Source organism: Notamacropus eugenii, chromosome 4 (genome assembly GCF_028372415.1).
Source record: "Notamacropus eugenii isolate mMacEug1 chromosome 4, mMacEug1.pri_v2, whole genome shotgun sequence".
Lineage (NCBI taxonomy): Eukaryota > Metazoa > Chordata > Mammalia > Diprotodontia > Macropodidae > Notamacropus > Notamacropus eugenii.
Window position 1 is genome coordinate 287,153,801 of NC_092875.1, and position 16,949 is coordinate 287,170,749.

Here is a 16,949-nt window from a genome sequence, read left to right on the forward strand (position 1 = left end):
TTAATTGAATATATCAAAAATCATTTCACTTTGTACTTCATAATGCTCTCTATCTCTTGTTTGGTCATAAATTCTTCTCCATAGTGTAGGTCTCATTCTGTATAAAGATAATCTGCTGTTAAAGGTGTAGTTAAATGTCACCTAAAACTTGAGTTAGCTAGTGGCTACTAGGTAATCAACTGAAGATTTAGAATGATAGATTTCAGTACCTCTTTACGTTCTCCTCTTGTTCTGTGATCCCAGACTTCTTTTTGTACTTGAAATTCTTGTATTTTTATATAACTTACTATTTTTCAAGGACCTTTTTTGTAATGTACTTTTAAAATATATTTAATCCTAAAGCTAACAGTGAATTTAACCACATCAGGAGGCATTGTTGAATTAAGGGTTTAATTTGAGTTGCTCTTTATTTAATGCTTTTTGAGAGAAAGACCTGGAAAATAATGCAAAACCAATGGAGTCAAGAACTTTTTGGTGAATAGAATTTAGGTTTGAAATAAAATTTTACAAATTGAAATGAAAATGAAATTAATGTTTTGAAAGTGGCTCATGAAGATTCAGATGAAGAGGTAAGAAGTAGGAGAGATTGTGTATCTGTCCAAGCTGCTAATAAAAGCCAGAATCCTGGATTTCAGTCTCTTTTGTAGTTGTTTCTTCTTTGAGTTAATGAAGCAAAGACTATGTATAATGAGTTTGTAAAGAGTGTAAAGTAAGATGATTTAAATTCATATTTCTATGGTGAGATTCTTGGGAAAAATGATATATGATAATTCTAATTTAGTATTTATAATAAATATATTACTAGCAAAACAGAACTTATACTGTGGATACCAATAAATGTGGATGTAAAATGTCATGTTGATTTCTCTCTAGGAGAAATTCAACTAAAGAAATCAGTGTTTGCCAAATGGAAAAAAAAAGCTGGAAAAAATGTTATTTTAAGAATCATAACCTAAAAAAAAAAAAGAATTTTAATGAAGAAAAGTTAACATTAAAAATGTTTCTTTCCATGACTTATCCTGTTTCTAATGCAGTTTTTCATCATCTTGTGATATAGTATTTCTTATGATTAAGGGTATGAAATGTTCTGATGATTTGATGCCCACTCTAATTCCATTTGATTTAAAATATTCACAAGACTAGTGTGGTATTTTTACTGTTTTTCTCTGTGTTGAAATAATGCCTGGGTTCTCTAAATTCTGATCTCTGAGGGGCAGTACTTACCTCCTTAAGAAAATAACTGATTGGTGAAGAATTTTGTGTTATGAATAATATTGAAAGAATGTAAAATGCATTTTGAATTTGTAGAAGTCATATTGAGATAATTTATAGTAAACTGAACATTCTGAATTGCTAATATCTAAAGTAGATTTTTGCCTTTTTGCTCATTGGTAGATTTTATTTGTATCATCTTGTTTTAATTGATATTAGTGTGTGTTTACAGTGAAACTTCATTATGACATTCTGCTCTGTTCAATGTTTATTATATCTAACGTAAAAAAAAGCCAAACTTGGGAGATGTAAAGAGGTTCCACTGTATATGGACTATGCTTTATAAGCCCATGTATTTTTAAGGATGTACAGAAACAGACGAGAGAGAGTTCCCCCTATGGAATATGAGGAAGATTTTCCAGAACAATCAAACATACGCGTTTCATCAGCTGGAAATAACAGGTATAATATGTAGTTTAATTTTATCCTTCAGTCATTTTCCTGGGAAACTGCAACTCCCTGAAAACAACTGACTGGAAAATATATGTATTTATGACCAGGGTTGCTTGATACTACTAGAGGAAATCATTAAAAAAGCTGTTGGGATAAGGAGGTGAGATTTGCTTTAGAAGGAATATTTATTAGGTCATAGCATTTTTTTTCTTTAAAAAAATTGCTGTATGTCACTTAGTATCAGTATTATAAATCCTTCACAACATTTTTAGAAATAAAATCTTATATAGTATGAAATGTTAAGTCTGTCTGAAAGAAATCCATTTAAAGTATTTCAAAATACAGAGTAGCTAAAGATTTCATTCCAATTTAATCAGATGTCTTTCTATAGGACTATATCTATATCTATATATATTTTAAAAGGTTAGGTTTTTTTTTTTTTGAAGATTACTACTTGTATGTATTTTTTCCTTGTGGATCAGTTCTCAGTACACATGCCTTGCTAAAATGAAATTTTTTTAGGATTTAGTTTTTTTGTTCTCAATTGTAGTTGTGAGTTCAGTCTTTTTAGGAGAAGAGGGTTGTAGAACTTCTTTCTTTCATATATATGTTTGGTGACCATGTTTTCTCGACCAAATATCAGTACATGTAGGCTCTGAGAAGAGATGTATTTGTAAAGTCTTATTAAAAGAATACTTTTTTTCCCTCTTAAAATTGGGACTGTTCTGTAAAATTGTGGGATGTATGGTTGTCATATCTTTATGTGATATATAAGGCCCTAATTTTGAGAACCTACAGACTATACTGAATTTATATGTTGAGGTGAATATTTTTCTTTGAGAAAAGTAGAATCCCAAGATTTTAAATACACAGTATTGGAGAGAAGAAAATGGCCTTTCTTTGGTTACAATTAATTGGGGTCCTCTTTTGAAGAAATCAGATCACAGCTATTTGTGGTTCATGTGTCCAAGGAAATCTTTTGGATTACTCTCTTTTCTGAGTGTGGGGGAAAAATCCACCAATTTTTCTTTTAGTTTATGAGAACTTTACTTGTTACTTTGTTTACTTGTCAACTTTCACAGGAAATTCCTTTGAGTATTTCCTTTTCTAGGGGTGGAATTTTCAGTATGGAGCAGAGCTCTCTGTGAGTTAAGAGCCCTGTTAGAGCCAAACCTTGCTGTGGTTGCACAATGGTATGTTACTTTCCTTGTGTCCTGTACAGAAACAGGAAAAGAGTGCTCATGATTTTACTGTATATTTGCCAAGATATGCTACATTCTACTGACTTTTAAAAATCTGTGAATAAGTAACATATTAATATTTTATTATGACATTTTTACTTGTACATTATTTGGATTCTGATTCATTTTAATTTCCTATTGTCACCAGTGTGCCAAATAACCGTCTTGGTGATGAACGATCAAAGTCTGCCACTGTTAAAAATGAGAGTCCTTTTGCAGGGATGATTTTTGGTATGTATGCATATCTTTACTGATGTGGCCTTTGCAGAGATATTTTGTATTCTGCATTGAAATGTACATTTTCATGATATGTTAGTGTGGCTAGGTCTATGTTAGATTTTAATTATTAAATTTTCTTATTTTTAAGGGAATCACATTATTAGAGAGTAGTGAAATATTAGCTTTATGAGAATTTTACAAACTTGTGAGCTAGCTAGGGTAAAAATATTTTAGATATGGAATTGTTATTTATCTTGCTTGTTTTTTAAATGCAATAATTTTATGTGTTTTAAAATTTATTCACCATGCTCTTTTTGTGTTTTAGTGTCCTATTCTTTTTTTCAGATGAGTCAGGGTTACTTTTGGATCTCATAGAAAATAATTGAGAAGGATGTCTGATGAGAATTTCTTAATTCCATTTAGTGGTAGTTTTCCTCAAAATGATTTTGGAATAAATAGAACACCAACAAACAGGGTACAACTTAGATGTTCTAATGAAATTTATTGATGGGTGTATTTGTAGCCAGTAGTGGTTGTGAGACAGGTGTAAGGAGGAGTTGAAATGAAATCTTCACAGGCTTGTGTCTGAGACTTTAGATGTTTGCAACCTCAGATTGGTCAGGGTGGAAAAAGTGAGCAGGATAGAGAAAGTCCAGTAGCACCTCCCAAACTGAGGGCTCAGGCAGGGTTGCAAGGCCAGAGGTGGCTTTCTGTCAAATCTTTTGTTGATGGAGAGGCTTTCAGAAGAGGTAGTTGTGGGAGGAGACAGGGGATCAACATCTCTATTAACTTTCTCCTCCCCCTCCCCCCATAGCAGCATCCTGAGAGTTTAGAATTCTCTAGGTTTTAGGAATGAAAAGTTTTCAGCTTTTAGCTCTTAAGAGCTTTTCTTTTTTAAATATAAAAAAGGTCCCATCTCTGATACAGGTTGGAGGAATTTCAGTTTTCTAGTTCCTAAGATTCAAGGACAGTGTTTGAAAGAATGGGTTGATAAGGGTAGGATCTGAGGGCTCATCTTATCTTTATTTAAGATAGAGAAATCTGTTATCTATAAAAATAGCATGTTACAAGGAAAATAGTGCACTTGGGTAGAGTTGAACATCATCACACTTTTGGAAATGGAGTTCTTCCCAAATAGTTTAGGGATATGATATAATAATAAAATTTCATAAGTAGAAAGCAAAGTATGCCTAAGAATGAAAAAAAGATTTTTTTGAGGGGGTGATTGATAACTAGTTTGACCAGTGCCAAAGGGGAACCAACCTGACAAATGTTCCATAATGGAGAAGAGTGTGAGGTCTTTGGTCTAAGCTTTCCCTTTAGACTCTCAATATGACTGCTGACCCAGATAGGACTTTAGGGAAAAATTTTCTAAACATTTGTACAGGGGTGTGGTTAACTTAGTCCCTTTCTCTGTGTAGAGAGTGAATGACAACCTTTTTCTAGAGGTGACCCATCTGATTTCTAGATAGCTAGTTCTGTGCTGAATATAAATCTGTAGGAATAGAACTCAGGAGGAATTGATATGAAGGGATCACAGGGGAGTTACAATTGAAGAAGGCTGGTGGGACTTTATCTGGACAACCTAAAAGAAAGTGTACAAGTTAGATAATGTGGAAAGAAGAAAAGATGGCTTTTAAGGGAGATAATAATAGAAGCAAAAGCACGTGTTGGAATGTATGTATGTTTCTGTTGTTCAGTCACTCACTAGTGTTCAACTCTTTGTGACCTTGTATGGGATTTTCTTGGCAAAGATACTGGAGTGGTTTGCCATTTCCTTTTCCATGTCATTTTATTGTTGAGGAAACTGAGGCAAACACGGTTAAATGACTTGCCCAGTCAGGTTCACACAGCTAGTAAGTGTCTGAGGTTGTTTTGGAACTCAGGTCCACTGTTCTATCCACTGACCCAGCTGGCTACCCCTGGTGGTAGAATGCTAGGCCTTACTTATTATGAAGACAAATTGTAATTATACAGTTACTTAAACAGTATATATAGTGCTTATATAGTTATATAGAACATGTATAGATTAGGTTCACATTTTTTCAAAGTTATTTAAAAATTAAATCCCTGATATAATTTTGCTTATTTGATATTAAAGCTGAGTGTAAAATGTAGTGTGTCACTTTAAGTTTTCTGGTTGTTTGAATTCTGGATAAATCATATTTCCATGTAATTGCTTTAGCCTTTGCTACTATAGTTGTTTATAAGAATAGTAAGAATGTTTTTGAAATTAAATGCTTTTATATTTGTAAAGTGCTTAGCACATAAATAATATAAATGTTAGTTATTGTCATCAAAAACTTGTGGCAAATGTTGTAAGGGCTATACAATAAATATAAAACATAACCTGTTTTCTAAAAGAACTTTCAGTTTTATTGGGGAAAAAAATAGACATTTGGATATATGTTATCTCACTGGAAATGTACACCAAAAATTACACAGTGCTTGTTACAGAGATTCAGAGAAGAGAAATAACATTTCAGTATAAATATTCAGGGAAAGTTTTATGGAACCAGCGAGATGAATTGGTAGGATTTGGATCAGTGGAGGGGATAACATTCTGTGACATTCTAAGTTCAGGGAATACTTTGAAACAAAAGTGTGGCACAGAGATTAGCTTGATTAGAGAAGAGAGTAACTGTTATACTGTGAATTTGATTAGTAGTGAGAGATAACATTGACTAGATATAGAGGAAGTTAGGATGAAATCTTAGACATGAATTAGTGGGAAACAGGCAGATTTGTAGATACAAATTCCCTATTTCAGTTAATTTATGTAGGCAGAAAAGATATGCACATATGAATATATACAAAAATATATAAAGCAAGTATAAATTAATCTTGGGAGGGTGGAGAAGGACTGAAGATTAGTGATATGGAAAGTGTTTTACTGGGGACAATGAGCTAGAATGGACAGGAGAGAGTTGAATCCAAGAGTAGATGTAGACAGTTTAACCTTATAGAGAGAAGATAATCTTTATTAAGGATTGCACTAAAGGAAGAATTAATGGAAGATGATATTATAAGTTCATGAGATGAGCTCATAGTTAATGGTTTCAATTTTCTTGGGGAGGTATGAAGCAAGGTCTTCACTTGAGAGGCCAAGGGGAAGGGGTATAGGAGGGAGATGGATAGAGGAGGGAAGAGAATTTTAGAATAGTTGTTGTAATTAATGAGTAGGCTAGAGAATTATTTAAGTTTCCAATTGTATTTATTCTTTTAAGTGTTATTATCCTTTAATCTCTAGGAAATCAAGATCGAGATACTGTTCGGAAAAGGAAAGAGAAGTACAGACAAGAACTGTTGGAACAAATAGCTCAACAGCAGAGGAATAAGAGACGGTAATGAAAATTTTCTATTTTTCTGAACCAAAATATTAACAAGAAATAACTTACTCTGTGTTTTAGTGAGTAAAAAAACAACATTTAACTGGAAATCAGGAGACCTTGGGTTCTAATATTGGCTCTGATACTGATCTCCTCTGCAGAGTATAAGATTATAGATTTCAAGTTGGAAGGGATTTTAGGGATCATTTTCAAGTCAAAAATATAAGCCCAAAGAGGTTAAAAGACTTGCCTGCAGTTACACAGATTGCCATTAGCTGAGCATGGTTCCTCTAACTTGAAGTTCAATGTTCTGCCTTAGTGTATCATGTTACCTTTTAAATGAGATGCTTATTGGTTTCTCTGAGTCTCACTAAACTCATTTGGAAAATGATAATGTTAGATGAATTCCCTTAAGATCCTTTCTAGCTTTAACATTCTCTTATTCTGTGATTTCCTGGGGCTGGAATTGGACCTAAGGTTTCACTGCTGTAAGGAACTCCTGGGTAAAGAAACTCTTTCTACCAGTACTGATTGGCACTTCTGTATAATTTGTAGTCTTAGAGAACTGGAAGGTGATTGACTTTCACAGCTGGTATATGTCAAAGACAGGAATTGAATCCAGGTCTTCCTTCTCAGTCTTACTTTCTGTCCACTACCCAATGGTTACCTCTCTCTGATTCCATAAATGTAAAAATTATTCTTATAGTTTGGCAGCAATTTGAGTATGTTTAATTAATGCTGTTCCTCATTACCATGGCTTTCCCCCTATATGTTACTTAGCATTTTTAAAATTACCTGTCTGCCATTTTTCAATATGAAAATCAATCAAGTATAGTAGGGAGATTACTTAATAAGAATTTTCTTGTTCTTAGTGAAAAAAGTTACAAAAGTAGACATGGGGAAGTGTGTTTATTCCATGTAGATATTTTACAGCTTTAGAGTATTGTCTTCATGTTGCTATTTTCATATAGATTTAAAAAAAAAAAATCTACCTATCCATAGTTTCTTTTCTAGGGATAAGCAAAATAAATTTTATTCTCTTAGACATAAAAAAAGAAATATTATTCACTCTCATTCTCACTGTTTCATTCTCTTGCACTCTCTGTGTATTTGGGTATGTATATTATCTGTATCTATCTATATCTGTATCCATAGTTACAGATAGATCATAGATTAGAGCTGGACAGTACTTCAAAGGTCATCTTGTCCAATCCTTTTATTTTTTGAATGGGTAGACTGAGACCCCGAAAGCTTAACTGGCCTGTCCCAGTTTGGAAATAATAATAGTGGCAGGATTTGAACAAAAGTCCTCTAATCTGGCTCTTTCTACTCTGTCCCATGCTGCTTCTCAGTAATTAGCATTATTATAAGCAATATTAATAAAAATTTAAGTACCTATTATGTGTCAGTCACCATGCCAAACTCTGGGAATACAAAAGAGGTAAAAAACAGTCTTTGCCCTCAAGGAGCTCACAATCAAATGGATTACTCTAATATCTAATATATGCAAATACAGTAACAAATGGAGAAAATTTATGGTAAGCGAACGAGTAGAAAAATTTTTGTATTCCTCAAAGAGTATTTTTCTTATTAATTAGGCTTTACCGGAGAGTATTTACATTAGAGGATCATTAGTGTTACCAAGCTGTCTTGAATAAGAAAAGCTAGTAGAATATAAGTTTTATATATCTATATCTATATATGCTCACATATATATGTGTACATTGTGGGATAGGTGGTCAGGGTGGATGATGATCTTTGCTTTAAGGAGTTTGAGAACTAATTTTATTCTTTCAATGTTTGTACTTCATTACAAGATGCCTATTTCTGTTTTTGAAGGATGATTATTAGTAACAATTATACCTTTTGTTAAATGATTATTAGAATGATTCTTAGAAGATTAAAGATATCTTTGAATCAGGTTATGTAGGGATTTAAGAAATGTATCGAAGGTACCATAATTAGAAATATTTTATTATGAAGTCACTTTAATTTGAATATATGGTACCTATAAATAGGATTCTTTAGTAGGTTTCCATAGAAGCACACTAAATAAAGTGACTTTCAAGCCCACACCTGTTCTACATCTTACCTAGGAGCTTTGCAGCCTAATTTTGCATTCCACATATTCTGTGTTCCAACCAAGCTGTTCCTTAATCCAAACCCATTCCTTAATTTACCATTCGTTAATTCAAATCCATTCTTCTCTGACTCTGAAATTGTATATCCTACTTTCCAGTGGTAGCCTTCCTCTGTAGTTGTAGCTGCTGACACTCTCATCTTCTTTCAAGGTGTATTTCTGGGACATCCTCTTCTGGGAAGCTTCCCTTTACTATCAAATGTAGGAGAGTGTAGACTTGGTCATACCACATGTGGAATATTGTGTTCACTTCTGAGAGTAAGATTTGAGAAAAGAAATTGACTGTATGTAATGTGTCCAGAGGAGGGTCACCTTGATGGAGTGAGGGGGCTCTAAACACAACCATACAGTTATTAATTGAAACATGAGAGCTGTCTTCAATTATTTGAAGGTCTGTCATCGAGAGATATAATACTCGTTCAAACTGGTCTCAGTGGGCAGAATTTGGAGCCTTAGTTGGCAGTTATATAGAAATAGATTTAAGTTTGGTTTAAGGAAAAACTTCCTTAGAGTTAGAAATACCCCAAAATGAACAGTCTGCTTTTAGAGGTGGTAGTTTTCCCTCTTGCTGAAGGTATTCCTGCAGATATGGAATAGAAGTTCTTCTTCTGGCTCAGGTAGGACTAGATGGTCTCTTAGATCCCTTCTAACTCTGGAGAGGCTTTGAATTTTTCATGCCTCATTGGCCTTTCCTAGCCTAACTTTTAGTATAGCTATTTGTGTACTACATTTCTCTCCTTTCTTCCTGGCTGCTCTATCCTCTCTGGTTCTTTACGACCCTACTCTTTCTTGGTCCTCTTCCCTGTCTGACCACTCTTCAGCCTCCTTTGTTAAGTCATCATGCATCCTCTGCCCCTTCATTGTGCATAGGTCTAGGACTGTCTTCTTCTCTCCCAACTTTTTATTTTTTGGAGACCCCATCCGTTCCCATGCATTCAGTTGCTATCTCTATGACATACCTATATATCTAATCCTAATCTCGTTCTTTTTTCTCCACTTCCATATCATTAACTGCCTGTCAGACATTTTTAACTGGATATCTTACAGACATTTCAAACTCATCATGTCAAAAAACAACCTCATCATCTATTTCTCCTTCCTGCTTCCTAAGGCATCCTTATCCTTATAGGAAGGAAGGAAACAAGCATTTATTAAGTGCCTACTATGTGCCGTGAACTGTACTAATCACTTTATAAATATTAGCTCTTTTGATCTTCACAAAAACCCTAGGAGGTGGGTGCTTTTTTATCCCCATTTTATAGTTGTGGAAGCTGAGGTAGACAGAGTAATTGAAAGACTTGTTCAGGGTGACACAGGTAGTAAGTGTCTGAGGCCAAGTATGAACTCAAGTTTTTCTGACTCCAGGCCCAGGGGTCTATTCACTGCACCAACTGTTCCTCAGGCTCATCAACTCAGAGTCATCCTTGACTTCTCACTCTTCCCTAGCTCCAGATATCCAATCAGTTGCCAAATCTTTTTGGTTTTGCTGTTTGAAATCTCTCACCTCCATTTCCTTCTTCCTGTTTACATGGTCACCATCCTATTTCAGGCTTTTATTACTTCTTGTCTGGATTATTTCAGTGGCCTTTTATTCTACCCTTTTCAGGTTTCCTCTCTTCTATCCATCTGTCAAAGTGATGTTCCCAAAGTACAGGCCTGATCATGTGACTCCCTCAGTAAATTGCAGTGGCTCCCTCTTACTTGTAGGATCAAATATAAACTTTTTTTTTTTTGGTGTTTTAGGGTCCTTCATACTTGGCTACTTTTCCGTGTTTGTTTTATATTTCTTTGCTCCGTACACTCTGTAGCCAAACTTGCTTTCTTCCCATTCCTTAAATACATCATTGAATTTCCCATGTCTGGACCTTTGCCTGGATTTTTCTTCATACCTCGAATACTTGAATTCCTCCCTTCTGCCTCTTGGAATTCCTAGTTTCTTTAAAGTTCAGCTCTGATACAGTGCCTCCTCCTTTATGACTTCTTTTCTAACTTTCCTGGCTAGTCTCTGTCCTACCTTCCCTCTCACTCTCCCTCAGTACATATTGTATTCCTTTTAAAATATAAACTCCTTGAGGGCAGAGATTACTTTATTCCTTTTGTATTTATCCTGTATATATATTTGTACACTGGTTCTCCCATATTAGAATATATGCTTCTTGAGAGTGGGAGTTGTTTCATTCTTTTATGTTTGCATTTCTAGCACCTAGCACTTAATAAATGTTTATTGATTGATTGGTTGATTAATTTATATCCCTAGGGTATAGTAATATATCTGATACACATTAGGCAGTTAAGAAATATTTTTTGATTGATTGATTACTAGTTTCTTGAGAGTCCAGGACATAGTCTTTATAGGGCAATGTCTTGAACAGAGTCAGCACTTAATACATGCTGGCTTATAATGAATTAAATTCTGCATTGCTCATCTTTCTTTGCAAAGGGAGAATGGAAGTTTTCAAAAAATGAAATAGATTTTTTTGCCTTGTGAATAGAGGATTTTTTTTTACTTGTGTAATTTGTGCTATGAAGGCTGCTTAGTCAGAGTTATCATAGCGCATTTGTTGGACAGACGCACACACACACACACACACACACACACACACACACTCAAACACGAAATTACTCAGGAGTGAGTTTTTTTCTCTGCCCTAGTTTACTGTGATCAGTGGTAATTAAAATTGCTTAAGATTGTTTATAGCCAATTCAACGAACATTTATTAAGTGCCTATTACATAAAGTTATTGGGAGTACAGAGATAAAAAAGAAAACTGACGCCATTCCTGCCATTAGGGAGTTTCTATTCTCCTAGGAAGATATTACATGTATATAAGAAACATTATGATGAAAAAGCACAGTGATAAGCATGGAGGAGAGGTCAAGGTAAAGTACTCATGAATAATTTGACTGATGAAAGATTACTTTTTGGAAAAGAGGGAATATTGGAGAAAAAACCTTTGAAGGAAGAGAAAATTCTTGAATATGGAGAGGAGGGAGACTTTGCAAGAGTGTGGGGTCATCAGTTGGGGTAGAGATGGCATTTTAAATTTGGGAAAACAGCTTATTATTCATGTTTGCTGTAATAGAAAGTACCTGAAAAAAGGAGAGAAGGGAGGAGTGCTGCAAAATAAAACTGAAAAGGTAGCTAGGATCTAAATTATGGAAGGTTGTCTGTGCTAGGCTAAGGAATTTGCGTTTTATTCTACAGGCAATAAAATAAGGAATCACTAAGAATTTTGAGTAGGAGAGTGATCGGAACTGTGCATTGGAAGTTAATTTTGGTAGTTGGGTAGTGGGTGTTATTGGAGAGGTGAACTATATATAAAAATTGCTTGTAATTAGTAATTCTACTATTTAGTGACATATAGATTTGCATCCCTTATAGTGGTTATTGTGACACTTATTTAAACTTTGTTTTTCTAATATATTTCATTTAGAGAAAAAGAACAAGAACTCAGTGTCGCAGCTACTGGAGAAATTGACCCTGAGAAATCGGTGAGAATTTATGGTTTCATTATAATGTATAACTTTTCATTTAAATGGATCTTTTTCTATGAAAGGTGTAGCCATGCTTAAAATAAAATTTAGTGGGGAAAATAAAGGAGGAAAAAAGAATCATAAAAAAAAAGAATCTTGAGAAAATGTAAGATGTGCCTTTGGTTATTTGGTCCTCAAAGAGGACCAAAATGACATCATGAGGGTCAAGTTTCAGTGTGTCCAACTGTGTCTAATCAGACCAATATAAGCTCAGAATGTCCTACCACAGTTAAGGCACAGATAGTCCATGTGAACATCTGGGATGGAGTCTCTAAATTTGCTCATCTTGCGTTTCTTATTCTTATAATAAGAATAATAAGTATCCAGCCTCAGTTCATGTTTTATAAAACAAGACTAAAAAGTCAGTTGTTAGTAGTTCTTCATTTTCCTAAGAAAACATTTTCTTTAGATCATGATTCTAATTTTAATACAAAATTAACTTTGCTTTTCTCAAATACATTATGATAGTGTACTAAAAGAAATATGTACCAAGACAATGTTATCTTAATGTACAACAGAAGATAACACTTTATCTACCATATCTTGGTTAACTTTCAAACTTGAATATTTTGTAAGGAAACTTTTCTCTTTATGTAAGAAACTTTCTCTTTTTCTTTTGATAAATATATTTTAGTAAATGTTGTAAAAATTAAAATGATGTGAAAGTAACAATCTTATTTGTACTTCACTTTTGCAATTCTCATTATAAGCAGAATGGATTACTAACGTCATTGCAGCTAAGTAAAAAGGAGGTAATTATTTCTCTTATCTGAAATGCTGTTTTTATCTAGTTGAATATGTGGTATTTATTTGCTGAAAGGAACATTTGATCTTTCAGTTTATGTTTTGTATTGTGGTATGTGACCAAAAGTATTTTAAAAAAAAGAAAAAAGGAAGTTTATAAAAAGTTTAGGCTTAAAAAGAACAAAGCAACTTAGGATAAAATTACTCATATTGGTTAATTTTTGATTATGTGCAAATTATATATTTTTTTTTCTTCACATTTTCAATGTTGCACTATTTTTCCCTGGTCACCTAGTATGCTTTTGGATGGCCTTTTCATGAAGCTAGCATATGTGTACTCAGAAAATGCAAAACTCATTTTAACTTTAGCCCTAATCATTATTAGAGAGCTAAATATGCTGCAAAAAGACATTAAATGAAATAAAAAAAATCAGGGATAAATATAAATTACTTGTGATCAAGACTTGTGGTCTCTTGTTCCCATTTCTTAGCACAGATAATTGGGATTTTATCTCAATACCCAAAACTAAGTGCATCTTAGTAGGAAAGAATGTGATGGTAGGTTGAAATTCCTTTCTTCATATGCTTTTAAAGTTATAGACATTTGCTTACTTGAGATAGGTTATGTTCATAGTTAGCCAGTTGTTTGGAATATGGAACACATTTCCCCGAAAAACTCATAGCATGCTGACATTTCAAAGCTAGAAGAGAATGTAGAGATTGTATATAGAGAAATAATGTTTGTAGATATTAGAGAGATTTCTAAGGCAGCCCACAAAATCATATTTATTCCATAGTGTACCTGAAGTAGCGGTTCTGGTTGCTAAATTCCTCTAAGGCTTTTGAACCCCGAGTTTTTATGAGGATCCTTCCCATCTAGTATGATCTTTGAGCCTCTTTGTACCCCTGAGGGAGATGTACAAAATAAGAGATAAGGACATCGTTGAAGGCCAAGCCATTCTTACCTTCTAAAGAAGATTTCTGGTATTACAGAGATTGAGAAAGGCAATGGTTCCTGAAGCAAATATGGAGGAGGCTCCAGTGACAAGGTGTCACTTTATCCATTTGTATCTTAACTGTTGACAAGTTAAGTCTCATTGACTTTTGAGACTGTTTGCTATAAAGAAAGGTTTTGAAACCAATTTAGTATAAGTGTACATGTGTATATAGGCATGATAGAATGAAGTTTGTGGTTGGCATAGCAGTATGCTTACATATAATGTTGTTTTGGAGTTTGAAGATCTTTACACTTTTTCCTCTTTGGACAAAATCCAGATGGTTTTGGATTAAATAGGAGAAATAAATATAAGACACTTTGATAATGTTTAAATAATATTGATGTTACCTTTGGTGAGCTACTCTTAAAAAGGATATAAAATTCAGAATAGTAATAATAATGGCTAATATTAAATAGCCTTCATAGTTTATACAGCCCTTTTCTCAACGCATCCCTAGGACACAGGTGGTGTGTTATTATTTTTGTTGTTGTTCAGTTGTGGCAGGCTCTTTGTGACCCCAAGTAGGGATTTCTTGACAAAAATACTGTAGCTGTTTGCTCTCTCCTTCTTGAGCTCCTTTTTCAGAAGTGAAAACTGAGACAAAAGGGTTAAGTGACTTGCCCAGAGTCATGCAGTTAGGAAATGTCTGAGGCCACATTTGAACTCAGGAAGATGAGTCTTTCAGACTCCAGGCCTAGCACCACCTAGCTGCCCCCATTATTTTACAGATGGAGAAAGCAAGGTTTAGAGAGGGTAAATGATGAACCTGCCTGTGGTAACAAGGCTAGTCAGTGGTGAAAATGCCCAGCCCCATGGCTTCTGATGTCACATTCAGGCCATGTGTTGTGAGGAAAGGCTTCTGTAAACCTTGAAGCACTCAATGAGTATAAGTTGTTTGTGTTAGTATTCTGATGCCCAGGGAAATGTGCTCCCTTCCTCCCCAGTATCCCAAGTGTACTTTTATTTTTTTGTCAGGTCTTTTCATTCACTCAGTCTTTGTGGGCTTTAGTTTCCTTATCTATGAAGTGATGAAATAACACTTTACTTGACTGAAGGATTTTTGGGTTATTTAATTATTATATTACTAGGGTTAGGGATGATTATCTCTTGAAACCCCTTCCAGTCATTACTATCAATGAATTTACAGAATAATCATTTATTTTTCTTTCTTTTAGCCTGATAGACTAAAACAGTTAGGTATGAGCCCAAGATACTTTGAAAAGAAGTTTTCACTTTTTGAAGAGAAGATTCCACCGGAAAGGCCCAAAGTAGCTTTCCAGACACCTCTTCCTGCCTTATCTGACCTGTCTAGGCCTCCTTTAAGTGAAGACTTTAACCAAGGGATCAACACCACCCTTGGTGAAATGATGTCATCCAGGTGCTTGTTTATAATGTTTTTCTTTTTAGGAATTAGGTAAGCGATTATTTTTGACATTTAGATGAATTTGTGACTTTAATCATGAAGAAATTGCTATCCTTAGAGAACTGTCAAGTTCTTTCAAATGATTTCTTCAGTTGTACCATTTGACTTTGTTATCTTTAGTTCTGACTTTGTGAAATCAAGAAAAATTATTAAACATTTTTCATTCCTTTTAGATGAATTCCTTTGGAAATATGTAAACTATACTGTGTTACTAGTCTTAGAAATTTCCACTTGGCAAACATTGAATATTTCCTCTAATTTCTTAGGAAAAAAATCCACTGTGGCTTTGTCTTTTACACATGAATCATTCTAACTGGTGTCTGTCTTTAGCTACTTTTCTATGGCAAGTTAGGCCTTAGAAAATTTGAACGTCTAAGGTACGCCTCAATTATAATAAGCTTTCAGACTGTAGATCTTGTATAAATTGTATATTACGCTAAGGCTTAAAGAATTAATCATATTCATTACTTGAGATCCATAAATGTAACGTACTATGCATCCTTCCTGTGCTGTCTGTTCCTGTGGCCTGTGCTATAATTATTCTTCATACTGTCACTATCCTATCCATAAAGTATTTTTTTCTTCATTTCAAAGATGCTGTTAATTTCGATATTTCCTGCGCTGTACTGCCTGTTGGCAGATCTTATTCTTTTAATGACAGGTTGGATAATAACATTGATATATAGTTTATAAAATTAAATACAGTTCATAAAATTCCAAAGAGGCTAAAAAGAGACTTTATTCATTGCCTTAATGTCCTGTATATTAGCTACTTTGCTGCGTTGTAGATAATTGGTTGAAAAGGCAAGACAGAGGGAAAGGAGAGATTAGATGACTAGTGAAATGTGTAAAAGACATACTTCTGAAGGAATCACCAGTGTCTCATTGGTCCTTCCAATCATTTTGAAGTAAATAGCTTGAGAGAGTCAGCTAGGCTGTACCAGCTTGATTTACTTATTTTTTTCTTTTGCTCACTACAGGGGCTCTTCCCTGATTGCTTCTTAGAGAGGATTATTCACTGATTTGCCTTACCTCACTCTAAGTGAATGCCTAAATAGGCCAAGGTCTCCCATTGCATCCTGGGCCGTCTCCAGTCATCCTGATGAATATCTGGTCACTGGATCCAGAGGACTCAGGAAGGGAAAGTGAGGCTGGTGACATTGCACCCTCATTCAAAACAATGTCAAGTGCAAGTCACGTCATCATTTCTCTGATGTCATGGTCTTCTTTGAAAATGAAGGATGAACACAGACAGGCAGACTGACCAGAAAGGGATTTCTGAAGAAGCAAAGTAAATGGATGTTTTTCCCCTTTTCTCTTAAAAAACTTCTTATGGATCTAGAGAGAAGAGTAGAGAAAGTATGAGATATCCTATTTCAGTGCTTCCAAAGACCTTAAATTCAAGGTGTTCCAAAAGTCTTAGTGAAGCATAAGTAAAGTTTAAAACTTCACCAAGATGTTTAGGACACCGTATACATTAAATACCATGGATTATGTCAACATATCATTTTTGAAATTAGCTCCTTCATCCTTGTCTCTAAAACTCCCCTGTCCCCCCCCCCCCCCCCCTTTTTTTTAGCCTTTGTGGTTTACTGCCTTGAAAAGTGAATTATCTCATTTGCAGATCTAGTTGAAGGTGGGAAAGCATGTAAATAA

General features: G+C 34.4%; 1 protein-coding gene across 27 annotated transcripts in view; it reads left to right on the plus strand.

The window, feature by feature from the left end:
• The window catches only part of CSPP1 (centrosome and spindle pole associated protein 1), a 143,011-nt gene that overhangs the window by 66,730 nt on the left and 59,332 nt on the right, over positions 1–16,949 (plus strand). For 12 of the 27 annotated variants that reach the window (XR_011966133.1, XM_072604746.1, XM_072604747.1 and 9 more), the window contains 6 exons: positions 1,576–1,674; positions 3,055–3,137; positions 6,376–6,469; positions 12,029–12,086; positions 12,839–12,880; positions 15,046–15,284. The exons of 2 other annotated variants lie outside the window; for them this stretch is intronic. Coding sequence is in view for 24 of the 25 variants with exons in the window: in XM_072604746.1 (XP_072460847.1) it covers positions 1,576–1,674; positions 3,055–3,137; positions 6,376–6,469; positions 12,029–12,086; positions 12,839–12,880; positions 15,046–15,284 (615 nt within the window). In the remaining variant the exon portion in view is untranslated. The remainder of the gene's footprint in view (positions 1–1,575; positions 1,675–3,054; positions 3,138–6,375; positions 6,470–12,028; positions 12,087–12,838; positions 12,881–15,045; positions 15,285–16,949) is intronic. 13 more of the 27 variants (XM_072604756.1, XM_072604755.1, XM_072604757.1 and 10 more) reach the window with 7 other exon arrangements.